Raw genomic sequence first — 22691 nt, forward strand, 5'->3', positions numbered from 1 at the left:
AGGTGGGATAAGTGCAAATAGTCTTCTGGCACAAAAGTGGGGGGGCAAAAACCCTGTAGGTCCCGTTTTCATTGTCTATATTCTTTACAGATACCTTCTGCTTTAGTTTCCATACTGTACACACATCCAAGCATGGAAACAAATGTGTCCCAGGAACAAAATGAAACTCATAGAGCATTGTACGTCTCTAAACCTAATTTTCACCTTTCCGTGCCTTTAAAACATTTGTATTAAAAGATTTATATAAAAATCAATCATTTACATATAGCAAAAAGATTTTGTAGCTTCCACTGTTTACAAACATGAAATTGCATATACCCACCACATAGATTGCATCTCTTTTTTTATACACATGGTTAAGTCAAATATTGCTGAAACAGTTCCATTCTGGCTACTGTTATTTCTAGAAGAGACCAAATCACGACGTGAGGTTTAGAGCCGCTATTGCTGTTACATTGATGCAGATTAAATGAGGAAGCCACAAATAATCAAAGCATTTCCTTTTGCATTTTGAAGCAGTAACAGGTTCTCCACCATAAGCTTTCATTTCTATGATCTATGATGATTTTTTTACACCAACCCTTTTTTCCACATCATTGATAGTTGATATTAAAGTAATTCTTCACCCAAAAATGAACATTTGCTGAAAATGTACCCACCTTTAGGCCTTCCAAGATGTTAGATGAGCTTGTTTGTTAACCTGAACAGATTTGGAGAAATGTGTCATTTCATCACTCTCTCACCAATGGATGCTCTGCAGTGAATGGGGGCCGTCAGAATGAGAGTCTAAACAGCTGATAAAAACATCACAGTAATCCACAAATTATCCATACCACTCCATCTTGTGAAGCAAAAAGATCCATGTTTTTAGGAAACAAATAAAAGTGCCTCTCCTTTTGTTGTCTCGCATCGAAATCCACCCACATATTTGTTTAGAACTGTGGGTTTAGAATTATTGCTTATATGGCTTGTAAATGGTGCTGCATATTTCTCTCATGATTCAGACAAGCTGACTTTTTCTGTCTTACAAACACGCAGACTTTAGCTTCACTAGATGTTAACTGATGGACTGGTGTGGATTACTTGTGGATTGTGATGTTTTTTATGAGGACTCTTATTCTGACGGCACCCATTCACTGCAGAGCATCCATTGGTGAGCAAGTGATGTAATGCTACATTTCTCCAAATCTGACGAAGAAATAAACTCATCTACATCTTGGATGTCTGAGGATGAGTACATTTTCAGCAAATTTTCATTTTTGGGGGAAACTATTCCTTTAATGATAAACAGAAACTCTTGCCATTTCTTTAAGATGAGCAGAAATGTTTAGTGGCTACCTTTTTCCAGTTTGTGACACTCTTTCAGCAAGCATCAACCAATGTTCAGTATTGGGTGCATTACTGTTTAAAAATATACACTAAAAAGGTGCTTCAATGAGCAGCCAGAAGGATGAGTCACATTACATTAGCCAATATGAAAGCGTACAAAATGTGAATACTTTCAAAAACTATTTTGCAGATCATTATTTTTTTTTAAAGCAAGGCCAGAAAAATAAACCCAAAGAAAAATCATGTTTAGTCAGCATAACACTTTTTAAAAGAACATGAATGTAACACTGTTTGATCAACTACAACAGCAAAGCATGAGGCATCCCATATGAGTATTATAATGTTTTTTTCTGGAAGTGTCTTCTTTCCTCAGTATTCCTTTGGGTTTCACTTTATTTTGATGGTCCCTTTAACACATTCTGTTGACTATAAGTAGCGTTGCACCTACATGTCTACTAACTCTCATTAGAGTGTTAGTAGAGTATTAGTAGACTGGTAGGGTTAGTTCCTTTGTTTTAGGAACGTTCTGAGATGCTAGACTTGAATGCCTTGTACCGCTTGTTTTATATTTTCTAGCAGGGCCTTGTTCTCTGGACTCTGATAGTGATCTTGATTCGTGTACATGTCCGTTAGCGTGGTCACGTATGCGTCAAAGTTCTGTTCGCTCATCGGCTCCTGTCAAACACAGAGGAAAGATCCTGTCACATAAAATACAGTATGTGGAAGATGATGACAAAACAAGAGTCTGGGTAATACAACTTTGAGAATTAAGTCATACATTCTAATTCTAATTACGTCATAAGTTCTTCAATTTATTGTTATTCCTGTATACAATTCACAGGATGCAAAATTGTAGTAAGAATTCAAATGGATTGAAATTCAAAGAAATGAATGTAACAGTAAATGCAGTTTACTGTCAGGATAAATGGCCAAAAACATATGGGCTATTTGCAGAAACATTCAACGATAACAATCAAGTTAGTTTTCATAATTCACACAGTTTTAAAGCAGCATTATGGAAAATTCTTGCTGTAAATATTACAATCAATATTAAAAGAATTAAAAGAAAATGGCACATATTGAATATCAGGTTTATATCAATTTGTCAAAACTACACTCTAAAAAATGCTGGGTTAAATACAACCCAGTGCTGGGTAAAATAGGGACAAACCCAGCAATTGGGCTGTTTTGACCCAGCGGTTGGGTTACTACCCAGAAGGTTGGGTTAAACATTTAACCCAACCGCTGGGTCAAAACAGCCCAACTGCTGGGTTTGTCCCTATTTTACCCAGCACTGGGTTGTATTTAACCCAGCATTTTTTAGAGTGTATGATGCAAATGTTTTTGTCATAAAACTTTTGTGTGACTTTAATTTCAAATGTAACATTTTCATTGCAATTCAAAATCCGCTGTGTGGATTTAATTCGATTCAAACTGACAGTTGTGAACTGAAAGGAAGCCAGTTCTTAAATGACAAATTTCGCAAACCCTGATATGAATTCTGGAGCTTCAAACAACTTGTTGCAGCCACGATAAAACTTTCATTAAAAGAAACACAATGTAAACATCAACACAGGTAAACATCATTTATTCAATTCAGTCTAAATGGAAATTGCTGGATTTGGTAGCATTCACTAATGGGAAAAATATGTGAAGGACTAACGCTGACTGAATGGTTATTAAAAACTGATTCAGTGAAAAGTCAGTAAGCATGAACAGCAAAATCTATTCAGGTGGACATGAATGAAAGAACAAATGTGACCCTGGACCACAAAACCAGTCTTAAGTGTCTATTTTTCCAAATTGAGATTTATACATCATCTGAAAGCTTTAATAAGCTTTCCATTGATGTATGGTTTGTTATGATAGGACAATATTTGGCTGAGATATAACTATTTGAAAATCTGGAATCTGAGGGTGCAAAAAAAATCGAAATATTGAGAAAATCATCTTTAAAGTTGTCCAAATGAAGTCCTTAGCAATGCATATTAGTAATCAAAAATTAAGTTTTGATATATTTACAGTAGGAAATTTACAAAATATCTTCATGGAACATGATCTTTACTTAATATCCTAATGATTTTTGGCATAAAAGAAAAATCGACAATTTTGACCCATACAATGTATTTTTGGCTATTGCTACAAATATCCCCCAGCGACTTAAGACTGCTTTAGTGCTCCAGGGTCACAAATCATTAATGAATTTCAGCATGACTAACACCAACTGCGCTCAGCCACTTGAAAATTGACTGACATAAACAATATAGTATTCACAGCATACAAATAGTCATATGGAAAGGGTAGGAGTTAAACTGTGGTCTTACTCTCTGATGTAAACAGCTGTTATGTCTAGCCGGAGACTCTTTGTGAAGTGATTTCTAGAGGTAAAAACAAAAGTGTATTAGCTTAAAGCAAATAACATGCTCAATACATACAGGACCTGGCCACTTCTGTCTAAACACCTAAGACACATCTGGAACAGCTTTTTGTTTTGTTTTAGATGTTGCAATGAATAATGTGATGCTATATGATGACATCTGCAAGTTAAAGCAGCAAGCAGACAGTTTTGCATTGACATTTTGTATGTAAAAAGGATAAGCCACTGATTATTCTTATTTGATAAAAGTGGCACAAGTTCAGTGAATTCACCCTTGAATCATACACAAATGGTTAACTATTCAAGTTATAAGCATATACATTTACAACCTATTTTAACCAGGTTGAAAATATTATTTACAATTAAATGAAAATGTATAGTTTCAATGTAAATTAAATGCAGTTATCTTAAATATGTTTTTTGACCCACTCAACTATGAAGTTCATCTTTTATGTCATTTCATAATCATTTCTATTGTCTTGTGCAATTTAGTACACTTCAATTATATTAACTTGAAATGTAATATTTATTAACAAACTAGTTTAAATTATAATCAAGTACTTGTGCTTTAGTATGTTAGTCAAACATACTTTAAATCATGGCAAAAGATGAATAAAATATAATTATTTAAAATATACTTTAAAATACATAACCTTCAATTTGACATTGTTAAGCCATGAAGACTTTATTTTAAGGTGTCCTTGTTACAGTGTAATTATACATTTAAGTACTGAGTAATATTAATTAACTACATGTACTTACTATATGGATAGGGTTTGGCTTAGGGTTACTTGCATGCAATTATGCATAATTAAGTGTTATTATAATAGTAAATACATGTAACGTGTAACAAGGACACATTAAAATAAAGTGTCACCTTGTATTTCTTTAAGTGCACTTAAGTGGCCTTTTATTTCATTAATATTATATTACTTGCAAGTACAGTTTTTTTTAAATTGAATTTTAAGATCTGAAGTACACTACAAGTGCACATTCAATATAATTAAGTACACTTCTTTTTTCACAAGGGATTTAGGTGGGAACATGTGACTTCTTTAAGTTCAGCAGTAAACTTTCCAAATTAAGTGGAAATCGAAAAAAGAGAGAAAAAAGTCACAAATGGCACTGTTTCCTGAGAATAAGCTTGATCTAAATCTTTTAAGAAACAACCAATCAGCATTGTCGAAGAAACTGAACACAAAATGAGTGAGCCATGCAGCTTAAAACCCTATAAACAACAATCAACGCTGTGTGATTAATGCAATAGACATAAAATAATATGAGCCACAGCAACTCAAATATTACCACAAACTCAGCAGAACTGACTATATCAGTTCAGTGGTTTGCCACTGAGTTTGACAAAATATGACAATCGGTGAGCAAGCTATGGAGATTCAAATAAGATTATGACTGAAATTTTTATTGCATAACATTTTTTTATTTCTGTATTTATTTACCAAGTTGAGATGAGATGAATGAAAGTTTTGATTAGAATGTATATGCTTCTAAATCTGCGGGACTGATTTGAAGAACATGTTTTCAAGCTAACTCGTTGCTGAGTAAACCAGCTTAAAACCAGCCTGACCGGGAGATCTGCTAAGACCAGCAAAGCATCTTAGGCTGGTTTATGCAGTTTGTTTAAGCAGAGCTGGTCATATTTAACAACCATCCAATAAATGCACAAATTCAGATTACACCAATTGACTCCTACAATTTTCCACCTATGGACTAGTTTGAAGCATAGACTATTATGCTAAATTTGCTGAATGTACCAAGAACAGCGGCCTCAAGCCGAATAAAGTTCTTTTTCTTTTTCTAAATGAACAGAATAAAGTAATATGCTTCTTTGTCCACGACTTGTCCTCTATCGGTTGGGGATGGTGGCCCTTACCATATGAGGTAGCTGGATATTAGCTAAACTGTTTATCAGTGAATGGTTGAGGCTGGCCAGCTCATGCAGGAGAGATTCATTTTGTTGTTCAATCACCTTGTTTTCTTCCTCTAAGGACTTCAGATTAGACTCCATTGTGGTAATCTGTGGGACATGAATCGGCAGATGTGTTAAATCTATTGTGATAACGTCTTCATAGCATAGCACAATAAATTATTATCTTGTTTGTTTTAAGTAAGACTATATATTGTGTATATTGTATAAGTATATTGTGTATAGTGTATAAGTATATTGTGGGTAGGGGTGCTCCGATTGATCGACTACCGATCGCTATCGGCCGATAATCACTTTGGGATGATTGATCGGCGGTCTCTAAAAAGGCCGATCTCAAAAAAACCGATCTCAAGCTGATGACGCGCCTGACGTGACAGGTTGGCACCATCTCTGTCCGGCACGGGTGAAATAATTGTAATGCTGAGGGTGAGGTACAGTTCATATTTCTTCATTAAATAACTTATAAAGTAGCTAATTTGAAAACTTTCTGTGAGACATAATTTCACAAACCGCGTGAGTGAATCACCGCGCGCGCGTTCTCTTTCTCTCAAAATGCGCAAAGGGCTTCAAATCAAATCACGCTGTAAGCGAGCTGCACGCTGCACAGTTAACACAGGAATTGTCACTTGCACAGTCGAGGCAGTGTCGCATCGTCACTAAAGTTTATAAATTGCATTTCTTTTTAATTCTTGCCAGTGTTTAACCATTCAGCGCTCGCGCGCTCTCCTGAAGACTGAGCGCTCATGCACACTCGCAGCGCACACACATAATTCCAGTTCCAGAGTATTTTTTCTGCGCTCATGTTAACGGATTAAAGTGTTCACACTGCACACGGTTGCGGTCCAGCAGGGCGTTCAGGAGCGATGCGTCTGCAGCAGAGCAGAGATCGTTTCCGCACCGAGTCTATGTTTGCTGCGCTGCAAGTGCTGAATTAAAGTAACAGAGTATTGTTTGCGTAAATATGAACATGGATTGACACGAAAATTTAGTAATTACACACCATAAATGCATATAATTAAAGTCTACTGTGTTTCACAGTCAACATAGGCTATGGCTTTTTGGCTAGGTGTAAAGGAAAAGAGCACTTTTAGATAAAGAAGGCAATAATAGATGGCACACGTGGAGGGAGGAAAACAAAGCTGCAAGTGCTGAATTAAAGTAACAGAGTATTGTTTGCGTAAATATGAACATGGATTGACACGAAAATTTAGTAATTACACACCATAAATGCATATAATTAAAGTCTACTGTGTTTCACAGTCAACATAGGCTATGGCTTTTTGGCTAGGTGTAAAGGAAAAGAGCACTTTTAGATAAAGAAGGCAATAATAGATGGCACACGTGGAGGTAGGAAAACAAAGTTCTTTATGAACTGCAGGATTGCTTGTAATAAAGATTTAAATGCAAAAGAAAAGGCAGTAGAGCTGACTGTTTATGTTAATTGTAAGTTTTAATTTAGAATGTTTGTGATAATGTAAGAAAAGTACACTGTAAAAACATAAATAGTTGAGGAATCTTAAAATAATAAGGCAACTTGATGCAGTAAGAATTTTGAGTTCTCTCAACAATAGTTTTTTAGTTCTGCTCAGTAAAGATACTTTGTTTAGTCCATGTAAATTAGTTTGTTCATGCAATGCTGATTGTCTTATTTTGCTAACAGAAAAATTATTGTCACAGCAGCTGAAAAAACAATTACTGTCGTTGACGTAATTTCTTTTTTTTCTGTTGCCTGGATGAGAAAAAAAATGTGTAAAAAGTCATCACATTATCGAGTTTATGTTTGCTTACGAATGACAAATGTTAATGGGCAACTTAGTCTAATAAGTAGACAACATTGTCTGTGCTTGTAAAACAACTTACAAGACTAATAAGACATCCAGGAAATGGAAGTGAGTGTTTGAACATACTCTAGGCCTCAAAACACTAACCTCAAGAATGGTGACAACCAACAAATGTTAAAAAGATGAGCTCTTTACATCACAGTACAACAAATAACTAGCAATAATGATAAAACAACAACAACAACATTTTTTAAATGAAGTCCGCAAACAGCAAAACAGTAATCCTATAACAGTAACTGCATAATTTATTCATGCTGCAATGCATGCTGGGAACTCACAAAGCCTTAAAATTTCAACAATATGACATTCTTTGGTCAGTCAACTGTGTTTGAGTAGTTGGGGCAACATTTGGGGTAATTTTGTTGGTCTGACAAGGGATTTTAATGTAGTTTCAAGAAAATAGCATTTTTTTAGTATTGGAGACTAGTGCTGGGCGGTATGACCAAAAATTTATATCACGGTATTTTTCAAAATTATACCGGTTTCACGGTACATGACGGTATTTTTTTTTCATGCATGACCGGGTGTTAACCATATTTTCTACTGATTGAGAGGAAATACTGCAGTATATTGACTTAGAATGCCCTATTTTACTGTCATGATGAGTGAATATTGTCAAAAAATACCACACTATATAGTGACTAAACACGACCCCTTTTAATACATGTTAACCAGGAGTCACTCTCATTTATAATCACGGCATCGTCTGATCAAATCAACATGCATCTACACTAAAGAGCGGCTATGTGGTTGTTTTGGCTATATTACTTTTTTGTCTCATGCAGCGTACTGCCTGCGTCTGAGTAACAAAAAAAAAAATTGCATTATATTAATAGACGAACTATGCTCATATTTATAATTCCAAACAATCAGTAAGCGACAGGTGCTTGGAAACGCTGGTTTGTACTCATTTATTGATGAGTCGGCTGTGGTGCGGCCAACTGAATGAGCTGCTTCTCTGCCGCTCACTGCACAGAACAGACGCCGAGAGAGGTGACACTTCTCCGGGAAAGTCAGACCTCGTGTTCGCGGGACAGCACTGGTGAAATCTTCCAACTGAACCATAGCTAAGGTTTATCCAAAAAAAGTTGCTAGGTTTGTCAGTATGAATATTCTATGGAAAAAAAACGCTAAAAGGGTCTGAAAGTTGCTAAATCCAGTGCTAAAGTCGCGCTCGTGTGTGTGAGACGCGGGAGCTGATGGCAGGGGGCGGTGGATATTTGTGGCGGTCAATGTGGATATTGTGGATGAGTTCTTCCGTGTCATCACGTTCTATTAGTTCTACAGCTGCAGTTTCGGAACTTTCATGCTTAGTAACACATACAGCTGTTCCCTCACCACAGTGCAACAGTGAAAAGGGACCCCTTTCAAACAGTGTCGCGTTCCGAACGTTGTGACATACGTTGTGACGTATTTTAAAAATTCATCTTGAGCAACTTAATATATCAATCTAGAAGTAAATGCAAAAGTAAAAAGCATTGAATAATGTGTTTCTTATATTTATTGCGCTTAAACACGTCTATGAAAGATTGAATTACTGTACTGTGTAAAAAAATAATCCAAATGCTGAAAAAGCATTTTAAGTAACAATGTTTGGATTTGAAATCAAACTAATGGATAAATGTTGTGTTTGTAGTAAACAGCCACGGATCAGTTGCAGAGTTGCAGTTGCTTCTGCACCGCTTCTGTACCACACACTGCAAACGGAGTAGGCCTATGTGTGAACCTGGTGTAAAAGGCCGCCTCACATATTCAATTCAATTCAAGTTTATTTGTATAGCGCTTTTCACGATACAAATCGTTGCAAAGCAACTTTACAGCAAATTACAGCTTTACAGCTCACGAAATCAGGCTTGTGCTGTGTGTAAGCTATTGTGCAACAATTGCACGATTGTAAAAACAAAAATGCACTGCATGATCAAACATTTAGGTGAGATAAATATATATTTTTGAAAAATGTCTAAAAAAATGCCCCCCTCCACCCCTCAAATTAAAAATTCCCCTCTCAGAAGAGTCACCTAAGAGGGGAACTCATTTTCAAAAATGAAATTCTGGCCCTGAATAAATGTCTAAAATTGCTGATTGGAGTCTTACTATAATAATTCTGTATGATAAAAAGAAGGCTTTAAAAAGATCGGTATCGGTGTTCGTATCGGCAGATACTGCTTTCTGTGATCGGTGAACGGCCTCAAAAATCCTGATCGGAGCACCCCTAATTGTGGTGTTGAAATGCTTGAAATTAAATGATTTATTAAATGATTAATGGAAAGAAATGTCTCACTCAGTTCACTTTCACACAAATGCTGCATTTATACTGCAAGACCTAATGTTTTTAAAAGAAGACTCCTATGTTCACTAATGCTGCATTTATTTGAATGAAAAAATACAGTAAAACAGTAATTTTATGAAATATTATAACAATTTAAAATAACTGTTTTCTTTGTGGATATATTTATTCCTGTGATGGAATTTTCAGCATCATTACTCCAGTCTTCAGTGTCACATGATCTTCAGAAATCATTCTGATATGCTGATTTGCTGCTCAAGAAACATTTCTGATTATTATCAATGCTGAATACTGTTGTGCTGCTTCATAATTTTGTAGAAACTGATACAGTTTCAATTATCAGAATTATTTGATGAATAGAAAGCTCAAAACAACAGCATTTATTTCAAATAGAAATCTTTTGTAACATTATAAGGGCCAGATTTACTAACAGCTTGCTCCAGCGCAAACCATCTTTTGGCGTTAAAATAGCCTAGTACTGTCAGGATATATGTAAATGAGATGTTGCTTAATTGGCGTGTTGTCAGTAAATCACCTGCTGAAATTTGCACGCCCATCGGCGCTGTTTTGGAATTGCTCTCTTGCGCCAATTTGCCCTGTTTAGTAAATCTGGCCCTCATTGTCACTTTTGATCAACTTAACGCATCCTTGATAAATAAAAGTATTAATTTCCTTAAAAAAAAAAAAAAATCTTACTGACCCAAACTTTTAAACAATAATGAGTATATCACAATTAGGGCTGGGCGATTGTATCTACTAATTCGAATTTAATGTTTTGCCACAATTGTATTTATTTTTTTTTTTTTTTACAAATCGATGTGTCACAATTTTGAAAATAAATATTACTAAATGTTACAATAAGACACTTTGACAATATGCCAATGATAACAGTAAAGAGAAAAGAATGATCTAACCGCATGTCGGTGATTAACCGCTCATGTGTGACGCGCTCTGTGAAGGACCATAAGTATATCGCTAAGTGCCATTAAAAAATAAAAAAATAAAAATCACCAGGCGCCACTTACACAGAATGCGCTTTTGTGTTGACAAAGATGTGACGTGGGCAGTGGAATAGGAAAAAATGCAAGACTATGGTAGTTGAACTTCTTTTAACTTGAGCGCCACATTTTTAGAATGCCGTTTCATGCAAGAAACACGAGCGCAACAAACGCGTCCATGTTTACACAGAAAAAAAAAACAATGGAAAAGCAGCACAATCGAATAAAAAACCTGTAAAGAACTACTGTATGTAAATCGGTAAAGAACTACGGTACCGTACTACATACTACATACTACATACTACAAGTGTATGTCTGATATTTCATGTTTGCATCAGGGTGACAGGCTGAAAGCTGCTGTTTATTGTTTTTACAGAACATTTAGGCCTATAGTTAATAATAGTCTACTTGTGTTATACCTTCAGTCGTTTTGAATTTGAATTACCTTGACTTTTGATAACTTTGTAAAGCATTTTCCTTGAATTATTTCTGAACATATAATATAATTGTACAAGATGTAGTTGTAGATCATGCCTCTTTTCTGTAAAGATATTTAAAAAGTAATTTGTTGACAACTTCATGTTGTGCACTTGGAATAGAATTTTCTTTAACTAAAGGGTTAATAAAGAAAAAGTTACTTGAATCACGTTAAAAATAGCAAAAAAATCGAAACCCAGCCCTAATCACAATATGTATCAACTATTTTCTTTTTAAATAAAGTTGTTACAATAGTACAATTTTGGATACAAGTTAAATTTGACAGTTCTACTTTAGAGAGTTGATGATGTAATGATACTGACATCTCAGACACTTTTTCATTCGTTGTGCATTCAGATAATTTACTTGTCTGCTACAATAATGTTCTTAAATTATTTTCATTTGGGAGCTTTTCTCAGCAAATTATGATATGTGATTGTTTGTGATTCATTTGATTATTTAATCAGCATAACAGTAAAAATTGATGACATTTTTAACAATGCTCATCTCTAATTAATACCCTGGCAAGACGAGCATTTTGAACAGGAAGTGCATTTTACAGCAGCATTACTGTACCATTGAATGCTCATTATACATGTCGTCATAGATACAGTCATAGACCTTGAACAGTTGAATAGTATCACCCTACAGATATATTAATCAATCTTTTAAGATAAATAAATCAATAATAAATCAAAATAAATAAATCATTCAAAATCAATGAATCAATCTTTTGACCCTCCATGATTTCTGTAGGAATTCTCATGCATTCACTAACTTCACCTGAGCGCCATGATTTCAGACCAGACATATTCTACTCAGGGACGGATTTACCTCTTTTAGTGACATAGGAAAAAAAAAATGTGGGCCCCCCTTCCCATTAATAGGCGCGGCAACGTGGCCACATAACCACTTCGGGAGTGCATTATTTCTCTAATAATTTTAACGGCCTGGAGTCACAACTGCACATCAATTGTTCAGATGATTTGTTTCAAGACATTTGACATGTTTCCGTCCTGAAATCTCGTGTGGGTTGAACTAATTTTTTACGCACCTCATCTCAAACGTTCCGTTGCAAATTCCAAAACGTCATTTTAGAGCTAATAACAGAGGCTTGAGCCATCGATATGCAGGCTAACGCAGTTATTAATGCAGTCTAACACAGTTATCAGAGAGAGAGCGAAAGAGAGAGAGAGAGATTAAGTGCGTGTGAATACTTGCGTCTGTGCGTCTCTCAGCAGTGTTCAGCCGCAGCGTCTACTAATAGCGAATCTTTAAGTTGAACTGCTTCAAGAACCTCGCTACTGAGAAATGTCATGTAGCTTTTCAGCTGCAAAACTATTTTATTGATAAATTCGCGGGGCAGCCGCAGCTCTGACAAGAAGTTTCTGTTTGCGTCTCCGCGTGTGTGCGCGAGTGTGTGTCTGTACTGTGTGTGCGACTGAGAGAACGGGAGAAAGAAAGCGTGATTTCCATACATAAAAAAAGGTTGAAGACTTGGAAATAGTTTGTTATTTTTACCCTATTGTTTGTTATATTTATTTGCTCAATGTCTTCTGGGGTTTTGCTTCTTTTACTGTTGTAGATATCCCATAGTATAACAAACATATTATATATCTCTTCATTGTGTTTGGGGCCCCCCCTGGACGAGCAAGCATAGGCACGTGCCTAGAATGCCTATGCATAAATCCAGCCCTGATTCTACTGTATGTCAAACAGCAATGGATACAAGTGTTTAAATTAGAACACCAGATATATAACTAGATGACAATGTAAATATGGACATCTGAGTATGATTCAAGCAAAAAAATTTCCAAATCATGGTCCATGCACTTGAGTAAATAAGAAATGTTTATACTTTACTGGTCAAAAGTTTGGAAAAATTATTTTTCTTTTGAAAGACGCCTCTTCTGCTCACTAAGGCTGCATTTGTATGCTCAAATCACACAGTAAAAATAGCAATATAGTGAAATATTATTACAAAATAACTGATTTCTATTTGTATATATTGTAAAATGTAATTTATTGCTGTGATGCGCAGCTGAATTTTCAGCATCATTACTCCAGTCTTCAGTGTCACATGATCTTCAGAAATCATTCTAATATGCTGATATGCTGCTCAAATATTATTGGTGTTCTATTCTATTCTATTCTATTCTATTCTATTCTATTTTATTGGAAACCAAGCAAAGTTTTTTCAGTATTATTTGATTAATAAGAACTTACTTACACCAAACTTCTAAATAATGGTGTATGAACACTAATGTAACCCTAGTATGAAACAGCTGAATTGTTTTCAACATTGATAATAATCAGAAACACAGCAACTCAGCATATTAGAATGATTTCTGAAGGATCATGTGACACTGAAGACTGGAGTAATGATGCTGAAAAATCATAGCAATAAATTACATTTTAAAACATTTTCAAATAGAAGACAGTTATTTAAAATTGTATTAAAATTTACAATATTACTGTTTTTACTTTTTACATATATATATATATATATATATATGCAGCCTAGGTGAGCATAAGAGACTTTTCCAAAGAGAAAAAAAAAAGACAACCGTAATTATTCCAAACATTGACTGGTAACGTACTAAGTTAATACTCATATATGGAGTACAAAACTCATTCTATAAATACCCTTACCTGTGTTCTAAGTTTGATCATATCCGCTTCCACCTGTGAATTTGATTCATTTAAATCTTTAATGTCTTCATCCAGCTGTTTAACATCTGCGTCACAGTCTAAACCTGGAGTGAGAACAGACAAACCCAATTTATAGCAGAAAAAGAATACATACCTGCACATAAAAACACTGTTTTGTTTTACTGCATGCTAACTAATTGTGCTCGCATAAACTCTCAGTTGGTTTGAATTATTTCCAAGCATTAAAAACCATGATATGTATAACTGGTATCATTACAGCCATGCAGAGTCTGTCATCAGCTGCATTTCTTAATTAAAGTGAAAAATCTTGGTGACTGGTGACTGAGCTCTACATTGTAATGTGAGACTTTAAACTTTTTTTTTCTTTTACCATTGCTTGTTTGCTGTTTTATTGTGAGCATCTCCACTCCTGATAGTCTGGCTTTCTTCATTGCTGCCGTGGCACGTGGGCAACCAGAGAGACTGCAAAAATAAGAGAGCATGAAATATGGATTATTAACACTTTTGATATCTAAAAAGATAGTATACAATATTTTTATTCAGCAAGAACACATTTAATTTTGACAGTAAAAGTATACTTTTATAATGTTACAAAATATTTCCATTTCAAATAAATGCTGTTCTTTTGAACTTTCCATTCATTAAATAATCCTTAACAAAAATTCATTACAAATATATTAAGAAGCAAAAACAGTTATTTTAAATTGTAATAATATTTCACAATATTACTGTTTTCTGTATTTCAATCATGACAACTCTCGGAACATTTTAGCATGGTGATGGATATGACAACGTTAATGTATTTGGTCTTGGCGGAACAGATCATCTAATAAATGCAGCCTTGATGAGGACAAGAGATGTCTTTCAAAAACATTAAAAACTCTTACCGACATCAAAACTTTGAAAAATATTCTTTGCAGAAGTTGATAACTGTTTTAATCACTATACAATATGTTAATGCACCTGCTACAGCACTGACACAGCACCAGAGGGCACTCTCACCTAAATATTGGCTAGTGCTGTTTAGAATAGCATACTATCATACTTCTCTTAGGTCTATCTGCAGTATGCATACTGTTCACTTGCACAGTATGCATTTTCTGTATGCATGGAATACTCAAACAAAAATAGTATAGTACACATTATATGTTGTATACTATGTAGTATGCTAAATAAAAATAGTATGCACAGCAACACAGTATGCAGTACACTAGTATTCCATTCTCAACACACCCCTGAAAGCATTGCTACCATCAGTTCATGATTTTCTGTTGGTCTTGTTCTTGTTTGAAAAGTAGATTCCCATGGGCTAATCATAAAGTCTACTGCTTTTTGTGACATGAAAGAAATGAATGAATAAGCCTACCTTTTCAGATATATTTAACTGGGATTTGTTTTTTCTATTTGACTTAACTACATTCAAAATTAATGATTTGTTTTTGTTTAACCTTCTGTGGGTCAGGAAACTGCCGCTGACATGTCCAGAGCCGTCACAGCCTGGAGTGGGACACGACATGCCATCCGTCTTCCCAGCCTTCCATGTGAACTGGGATCCATTGATATAGCTGTCCTTCTGTCGTTTGGCCGCTAGAGGGCAGCCTGACGCGCTGCGGTGTGACGCATATTTGCCCGTTATGTGACCCTGACCGTCACAACCAGGGACTGGACACCTGAAAACATAAACATAATCTGTACTGGGATCACTTTCATACAAAATACAAAACTAAAATATCACTGCTTAGCGCCACCTAGCAGAAGCTGGTTTATGGTACCCTCAATATATTTCAATATAACTTTTTGCCTTCTTATATTGTCTAGCAAAGGGAACGTGTCACTTTTGTGTCCTAAAAGAGCATTTTACACCTGAATAGTGCATTTGACTACCTAAGTACTTCCTGAGGTTAACCTAATTGTAACCCAAGTTATAGTTTTATGTTAATACTTGTATTTTTAGTAACTAACATTAACAAAGATGTATAAATACTATAGAAAAAAAATATTGCTCAATGTTAGTTAATGGTTAGATAATGCATTAACTAATGGAACTTTACTGTGAAGTGTTACCTACTATTATTGCCTACTTTACCTACTCTTATCTTTAACTTGATCTTTAAATTGATTTTTAAAATTAAATTTTTTGATATTAATTTTAAATATTTGTTTCTGTTGAACATTTGCTGTGAATGTAGTCTATTAAATGGAGTTGGTAAGCACTACATTAAATATTGACATCCAGGAATGGAAATAATTATGGTTTTGATGTCACTTCATAGCAGAGGTGAATGTAGAAGAAGTTATTGCTTTTTAAAGGCAGTGAGTCGGTACCTGATCGGCTCCTGGTCTTCCTTGTCCTCTTTACTGTGTGTTATCTTTATTCCAGTCTTCCGAGCCCGTGGACATCCTGACAAACTGAGGAAAAACTGTCGTTACCTCAGCCATTATGAAAATGAAGTACATTTTAGCCTACTTAAAAAAAAGAGTACACTCTAAAAAATGCTGGGTTAAAAAGGGACAAACCCAGCTATTGGGTTGTTTTGACCCAGCGGTTGGGTTGTATTGAACCAGCGGTTGGGTCAAAACAACCCAATAGCTGGGTTTGTCCCTTTTTAACACAGCACTGGGTTATATTTAACCCAGCATTTTTTTAGAGTGTACTTATTATGGAAATAAGGTACTTCAAAAGTGAGAACTAAATGCAAGGTTTTCAGACACTTAACTTCATGTTGTTTACAATTTAATAAAAATGTATTATGGTTTTAACTTATAATAAATGCATTTAGCTGAACTTTTGAGTGTTTTTGACCCACTTAAGCACATTTTTATATGTAATTTTATAATTATTGTCTTATGGTTAAAGCAAACTGCTGAATGTACTGACAAACATTTATGGTAAACTAAAATATACTTTAATGTAAGTTCTATTGAAACTCGTATTTAAATCTATTTGCAATTACACATTTGTATTGCCAAAGTTGTGATTTAGTACATTTAAAATATATTAACTTTAAATGCAATATCAAATAAAACTACAGTTTAAATTATAATCAAATATTTTACATGTGCTTTAATATGTTAGTGTCACGAATCCTGTCCATGGATTTCCGTCCGCTTGCCACCAGAGGTCGCCCTCCCATTATATTGACTTTCACATTACACAGATTGTTGCATGTCACTCTGGGCTACATTTCCCATCACCACTGCACTGATTAAACACACAGCTGCAACCAATCAAACACCCTACATAAACCATGGACTTCCTCTTCCTCATCACCGAGTATTGTAAGAGCATATCGCATGTTAGCTACTTTACGAAGCCGTCCTAGTTTCCCTGTCATAGTCCTAGTTCATAGTCGAGTCTTGTATTTGCCGGTCTTTCCTGTGTCTTGATCCTTGTCTGGTTATCTTGTTCTGTCTGTTCTCTGCATGCCCTGGATTGTTTGCCTGTTTTGGATTACCCCTCTCGTCTCGCCCTGTTCGGATACTGTTTACCCCTCGCCTGTGTTTCGGATTGCCCCTTTGGATTACCCTGTTTGGATATTGTTCGCCGGAGATCGACCATGCCTGTCTACCGAACTACTCCTTTTGTCTTGCCCCAATATACCTGTCCTCCATTGTCTGACCCTTGCCTGTTTATAACCACGTCTTTTAATAAAAGCTTTGCACATGGATCCGCACGTCTCTTGTCTCTGTCGGCCCGTAACAGTTAGCCAACACATCAAAATAAGTGTACTTATTTGCTTTTACATGTATTCTGAAGTAAAACTTTTAATTTAATTTAATAAAATTTTTAATTTACACTCTTACGTCTTGTTTAGACACTGTCTGCCCCTTGTCTTCCAGGCCAGCTCGTACCACCTCTTCTGCCCCTTGGCTATCTGATGTTCTCTGTGAGTATCGTTCTAAGCTCAGAGCTGCAGAAAGAGTATGGTGCAAATTACAAAATCCTACTGACCTTAATGTATATCGATCACTCCTCTCTTCCTTCTCTGCTAATGCCTCCACTGCTGAAAGGACATACTATCACAACAAAATTGTGAAATTGCCTAACTCTCGCATGCTCTTTAAAACATTTTCCTCCCTCTCCTTCATCAACTCTAACAGCTGACGACTTTGCCACATTCTTCATTAATAAAATTACAAACCTCAGTGCACAATTTGCCACACCACAAACTGTCAAACACATCTTACCAGCAAACATACACTCGTTTTCGAACACCTTCTATTCTATTTTAATTCTACTTTATCTATATTTATCTTTTTTTTTTTTTTTTAATTCTTTATTTAAATAAAACAACAAAAAACAAACACTAGCTGTCTATTTTTTCTATTCTATCTACTTGTTTTTCATTGTTTGTGTGTGTGTGTATATTTGTGTGTGTGTATAATATATATATATATATATATATATATACACACACACACCTTGCTACGTGTACTGCGTTAGGCTAACCGAGACTTGTCATTTGCACTTATATATTGTTGCTCTTTTGTTAGTTTTGACTGCTTTTATTGTCCTCATTTGTAATTCGCTTTGGATAAAAGCGTCTGCTAAATGACTAAATGTAAATGTAAATGTAAATTTGAAATTTTTGCAAAGTGAACCTTTACATTTATTTGCATAGTCATGAAAGTGAACTCTCATTAGTACACTTACAGTAATTGGCTTTTTTATTTCATTAATATTATATTATCTGCAAACACTTTTTTTTAAACAAAGGTCTGTGTGCACATTACCTTCTGTGTGAAGCATAGTTGCCAGTGATATGTCCCGAGCCGTCACAGCCCGGGGTCGGGCACCTGGGACAGAAATACACACTGTTACTGCCCAGCATGCAAAAGAGCAGCCCTGATACAAACACACTTATGTAGCATCTTCAGAAAAATCAATATTACCTCACACAACAGCCTTTCCACACACCTTCCAAATAAAAGTCTTCATGATTTGTTAAATAAAGGTAAAGCTCTTTGAAATGTAGGAAAGAAACTCCATAGCCTGAGGCAGTGCATTCATTACATTCACAATACAATAAAAAGTGTTCAATAATCCCATACAAAACTGCTGTAAGCTTCTTTAAACTAATTGTATTATTTGACTACTATTATTATTTGTTATATTACTTCTGTCTCATTTGCCCTGTTTTGTGTTTAAGGATGTTTATGTTTAAGTGTACTTTCTTTTTACAAGGGAAGCTCAATAGTTCAACTCTGTTGTGGGGATAAAAACAACAGTTATCAGTTTTGTTAAATTGTTATTGCTATTATTATTATTTTTGTGTGGCACATTCTTTTTTTTCATAATACAAAATGTATTCCCTGTAAAAATTATGGTGTGACGCGATGATATGTGTCAACTAAGGCAATTATTATCCATTTAACAGGGCTGGAACAACATGTTTTTTTAAAAGGAAAAAAAAAAGTCAAATTTCAAACTTACTGTGACTCACTGTCTCTGTTGAGAAAAATATCAAGCACGGTAGACATGATGCATAACTATTGGCGCTTAGTATCACATAATGATTAAAGTAATATTTAAAGAATAAACTATTGATAAACTCATATTTGTTGATCACTAATCTGAATTTTTGGTTCATTTCCCTGTTGTTGTATCTTATTATCTATGGTAGCTATGGACCTGTTGCTTTAGGTCTGAAGTGGGATAACATTATTTTTTTGAAAACAACAGTTTGATCCTTACTTGAGTTCTTGTGAGTTGGTGGCCATCATACTCCGAATGCTTTTATCTGCTAAAGGACAGCCTGAAAGACTAAAAGATTTCATACGCAGATGTCAGTGAAACAAAACGGTGGTCGGACTTGCTACTAATACTAAACAACAAACACATACAGACATAATCCACTCAGAAAACACTGCAAATGCAATAAAGCCATGGTGTAAGTGTGAGGTTTGCTCTATATTTTAACCCTCTGAATAGCAAAACATTTTTGCTTGAAATTAGCACTTATCCCTGGTGAAATATTCAAAGGGTTAACATGGAGAGGCAGTCTCTAAAAATTTTTCCGACAGCATAGTTGAAGTAAGCTGAAAACAATAAATTCATTGGACTGAATCCACCATTAGAAAATGGAGTCACACCTTCTATGCGAGGCATAATTACCGGTTACGTGACCACTCCCATCACACCCTGGTGTTGGACATCTGTCTCCAGAAAAAATAGACAGAATGAAAGGCCAAAATCCAAAACATAATAAAAGGAAACAAAATATTATATTACCAAATGTAAAAGAAAAATCCTGGTAAAAAGTGGCAACACTTCAATCGAGTCCCCACATGAGCATTACAACACCTCTGTGTGCATTACTGGGGTACATGTAGAAACCTTAAAGGGGTCATATGATGCTGCCAAAAATAACATTATTTTGTGTATTTGGTGTACTGAAATGTGTTTATGCGGTTTAAGGTTCAAAAAACACATTATTTTCCATGTACTGTACATTATTGTTTCTCCTCTATGCCCCGCCTTTCTGAAACGCGTAAATTTTTACAAAGCTCATCGGTCTGAAAAAGCGAGGTGTGCTCTGATTGGCCAGCTATCCAGTGCATTGTGATTGGCCTACGGCAACCACATGTGACGACCCCGGGCTGGACTCTGCTGATTCGTCCACGGTGAAAGCCGATCCGGCAATCGACAGCGCGAAGTTGAAGTATTTCCTCAGCGACCAGCACGGATCAGCTCCAGGCATGACGAAGCGGATATCGTCCTCTTTTGGAAGGCCAAACAAAGTAGTTTCGCTTTCACAACGAAACACACAGCGCCTTCACGACATGGCGGCGGAAACAACAATACTACAGCGAGAATAAAAGTTACGCCTTCTTTCTTTGCGTGAAGTTGTGGGAAGATGTGGGGGCGTGTTAGAACGAGCCGTTTTAGGAGGGCGTGGCTGGCTCTTAACTTTTATAAAGAATATCTCTTTGGATTTGAGACTTTAGTCTTTGCAACTTTACAGATCTTCTTTATGCACCAAGAGCTTGCAACTCTCCAAATAGAAAGGACCAATTGAAATCGCATCATATGACCCCTTTAATAGACCTGAAATGTTGTTATTAGGGCTGCCAGTTGGTTTACATTTTCTATCAGATTAACTATATGATATGTTGATTAATTAATCAAATTAATCACAATTCCTGCAGATTCACCAAAACATGAATGTGCTATACTACAAGCGTGCTCCAATAATGGGAAAAATCTTTACTGCGATATAAGTAACATTCAACCACAATAAGGAAGCTGTCGCATTTTAGTAATTCTAAAAGCTACTTGCAGAAATTAAAGCCATATAGCCTATATTTCTCTACATTGTTGCCTAAATGACTGGTAATTTAAGTTGGGAAAATCAAATCAGGCTTTGACAAATGGCCATTTTTTATTAATTTTTTTAAAGACAACTGAATCATATCTTCATTGATGCTTTTTGAGAAGTGTTTACTCTTGCTTACAACAAAAAAAAATAATTTAACTTGATTTGATGCATTATTAAATGCACTCCTTTTTAATTTGTTTATCTTTAAATCATTAAATTAATCTGTTAAATTGACAGCCCTAATTCAATTACCTTTTTGGTCCAGTAACAGCCTATGCATTGGTGCCTAGTTGAACCTGAACTCTGATTGGTTGTTAACGCAAAGTGTTGCCCAAATATCTATGATGTTGTTTTTATCATTTTTGTTTCTAGTTCATTGTTTCCAGTTTAGCTTCACTGTCTGCAAGAGTGTGCGAGTCCTAAATCACATCACATCCTAGAGAGAAGATGAGCAATGGACGGCTCGAATGAAATTCTTTTTTAAATCGATAAAGCATTCAAAAAATAAGTGTACTCGACTCTACGTTTATGTTCGATCATGTGGCATGCAGTAGTGCTGAGCTCTAAAGCTGAGAGCAAGAGAAGATAAAGAGGAGAAGAGGAACAGGAAGAGTTGCGGAGGGTGATCACATCATTCCCCCGTGGTGCTTACGTTATCAGGTCCTTTTTGCTTTCTTTGCAAGGAGGAAATTTTGGTTTGGGATTGGGAATGCCGACATCAGTAGTGTACGCGCTGTCCTCTAAAATGTCCTGGAAGGGATCCAGATCATCAGACTGTAACAACAAAGCCAGAAAGAAAGAGAAAGAGACCTGTTAGTATTTAGTTTTTTTCACTAAAATCTCTTGCATTAGAAAATAATTTTGAACCACTTCATATCATTTTTAGTGTCAATTCAAATTGTTTTGATACATGTTTCAAACCCTGAGGATTTCCAATGATCTCCAAATGATGGTGAAATATTATTACAATATAAAACAACTGTTTTTTATTTTAATGCATTTTAAAATGTGTTTTATTCCCTTGATGCGCAGCTGTATTTTCAGCATCATTACTCCAGTCTTCAGTGTCACATGATCTTCAGAAATCATTCTAATATGCTGATTTGCTGCTCGAGAAACATTTCTGATTATTATCATTGTTGAAAACACTTATGCTGCTTCAATTTTTTTTCAGGATTTTTTGATTAATAGAAAAGAACAGCATTTATTTCAAACAGAAATCTTTTGTAACATTATACATGTCTTTTCCGTCATTTTTGATTAATTTAATGCACCCTTGCTGAATAAATGTATGTATGTTTATGTGAAATGCAACAGATGCTATGATAAAAATTTACAATATTGTTTACAATAATGTATTATTATTATGATACATTGTTGTCATGTGACCTCATCATACTGCTTATTTATTTGAAGAATCACCATCCAGTTATCAGTAACAGAAA

The 22691-nt window shown here is 35.3% G+C and overlaps 1 protein-coding gene across 1 annotated transcript in view; it reads right to left on the reverse strand.

Moving 5' to 3' along the window:
* Nucleotides 1–1840: 1840 nt before the first annotated feature.
* LOC107753351 (myelin transcription factor 1-like protein) overlaps nucleotides 1841–22691 on the reverse strand; it is a 103865-nt gene continuing 83014 nt past the window's right edge. The window contains exons 12-22 of the mRNA XM_016569489.1: nucleotides 21899–22020; nucleotides 20021–20083; nucleotides 19623–19691; nucleotides 18662–18724; nucleotides 16253–16336; nucleotides 15376–15597; nucleotides 14298–14389; nucleotides 13907–14010; nucleotides 5694–5741; nucleotides 3654–3707; nucleotides 1841–2004 (exon numbers count right to left, since the gene is read on the reverse strand). Of these exons, the coding sequence (XP_016424975.1) occupies nucleotides 1864–2004; nucleotides 3654–3707; nucleotides 5694–5741; nucleotides 13907–14010; nucleotides 14298–14389; nucleotides 15376–15597; nucleotides 16253–16336; nucleotides 18662–18724; nucleotides 19623–19691; nucleotides 20021–20083; nucleotides 21899–22020 (1062 nt within the window). The 3' untranslated portion in view covers nucleotides 1841–1863. The remainder of the gene's footprint in view (nucleotides 2005–3653; nucleotides 3708–5693; nucleotides 5742–13906; nucleotides 14011–14297; nucleotides 14390–15375; nucleotides 15598–16252; nucleotides 16337–18661; nucleotides 18725–19622; nucleotides 19692–20020; nucleotides 20084–21898; nucleotides 22021–22691) is intronic.

The sequence above is a fragment of the Sinocyclocheilus rhinocerous genome, unplaced genomic scaffold (assembly GCF_001515625.1).
Source record: "Sinocyclocheilus rhinocerous isolate Xijiao unplaced genomic scaffold, SAMN03320098_v1.1 scaffold1042, whole genome shotgun sequence".
NCBI lineage: Eukaryota > Metazoa > Chordata > Actinopteri > Cypriniformes > Cyprinidae > Sinocyclocheilus > Sinocyclocheilus rhinocerous.